Consider the following 1576-nt stretch of genomic DNA (forward strand, 5'->3'; position numbering starts at 1 on the left):
TCAAACCCGCTTTTCCCTTGTGTCAGTGCAGTGGTCCTGGTCCTAATCCCGCGATCAGCGTCTCTGGGCAGTGGGTAATGACTGTGGCTTCCAACTCCACAGCCTTGGGGCCTGTCGCAGAATGTTACCGAGCTTTTTCCGTAGCAGGGCAGCCCCTCCTGCTTCCCTGACAAAACGCAGACCTCGGGTCATACGGCCCTTCAGAGTGGTAACTGTAAGGGCTGGTTTATGGAGCAGCGAGGGTGACTGTTTTTACTTGTTTGAGGAGGGTCAGGAGAAGGATTACTTACACCAGAATTAATGATACATTTGTAGTTCTGTGGAGGTTTCAGGTATTTTCCTGGATGTCAGCGTAGAGCTGAGTGGGTAATATTCTTCCTTCTTCGTGAAAGAGGATGGGCAGAACCAGTGAAAACGTGCAGCTGAAGCGTTACCTGGCTCCGGGCACACCAAACTGAAACCTCCTGTCTCTCCTTTGTTTTTCAGACTCGATGCACATAGAGGATGTCGAGGCAGTGCAGAAACTTCAGGACGTCTTACACGAGGCTCTGCAGGATTACGAGGCCGGGCAGCACATGGAAGACCCACGTCGTGCAGGCAAGATGTTGATGACTCTCCCGCTTCTGAGGCAAACCTCCACCAAGGCTGTGCAGCATTTCTACAACATCAAACTGGAAGGCAAAGTCCCCATGCACAAACTTTTTTTGGAAATGCTGGAGGCCAAGGTCTGACTAAAGCATCATGGGCTTCCCCATCATGCACGTTTTAAAAAAAAAAAAAAAAAAAAAAAAAGGGAAAATAAACAGGATAATAATGGCAAAGAAACTTAGTGTTTAATTAAGGAAAAAATGACTGCACTGATATTTAGCAGCAAGACTGTGAAGCAGCTTTCAACTTTTTCTTCTGTGTCTTTCTGATGCAGTTTTTCTTTTCCTTTTCTCTCTTTTTTCTTTTATGTTCTTTCCTTTCCTTTTTCCTTTTCTCTTTTTTCTTTGCTGCTGAACTTTTTAAAAGAGGTCTCTAATTGAAGAGAGATGGAAGCCAGGCCTGCCAAAGGATGGAAATCCATAATATGGATGCCAGTGAACTTATTATGAACCATAATGTCCCCAATGACAAAGGAATCAAAGAGAGAACCACCGTACCTAGCAGTACAGTACAACATGATGAACTGACTGAATGCAGTATTAGATTTCATAGGAGCAGTCTCTAATTAGACGACTAAGCGACGATGCATCGGCTGCTTCTTATCATTGCATTTTCCATCTAGATCAGTTACAGCCATTTGATTCCTTAATTGTTTTTTCAAGTCTTCCAGATATTTCTTAGGTTAGCTACAATGTAACTTTTTCAGGGAATAGTTTAAGCTTTATTCATTCATGCAATACTAAAGAGAAAGAAATACTGCATTTTTGTGCTGGCTTGAACAATGATGAACAATAATGAAGGACAAATGAATCCTGAAGGAAGATTTTTTTAAATGTTTTGTTTCTTCTTACTAACGGAGATTTTTTTGTACCAGCTTTACCAGTTTTCAGCCATTTATTAATGCGGGAATTTATCTTACTAAAGCAAT

General features: G+C 42.1%; 1 protein-coding gene across 1 annotated transcript; it reads left to right on the forward strand.

Annotated features, from left to right (window-relative positions):
* Positions 1-486: 486 nt before the first annotated feature.
* LOC104277785 (estrogen-related receptor gamma-like) lies at positions 487-1289 on the forward strand (the record flags this gene model as incomplete). Its single annotated transcript, XM_009874536.1, has 1 exon — positions 487-1289. A coding segment is annotated over one exon (245 nt), but the record flags the coding sequence as incomplete, so codon positions are not given.
* Positions 1290-1576: the final 287 nt, after the last annotated feature.

The sequence above is a fragment of the Apaloderma vittatum genome, unplaced genomic scaffold (assembly GCF_000703405.1).
Source record: "Apaloderma vittatum isolate BGI_N311 unplaced genomic scaffold, ASM70340v1 scaffold32868, whole genome shotgun sequence".
Taxonomy (NCBI): Eukaryota; Metazoa; Chordata; class Aves; order Trogoniformes; family Trogonidae; genus Apaloderma; species Apaloderma vittatum.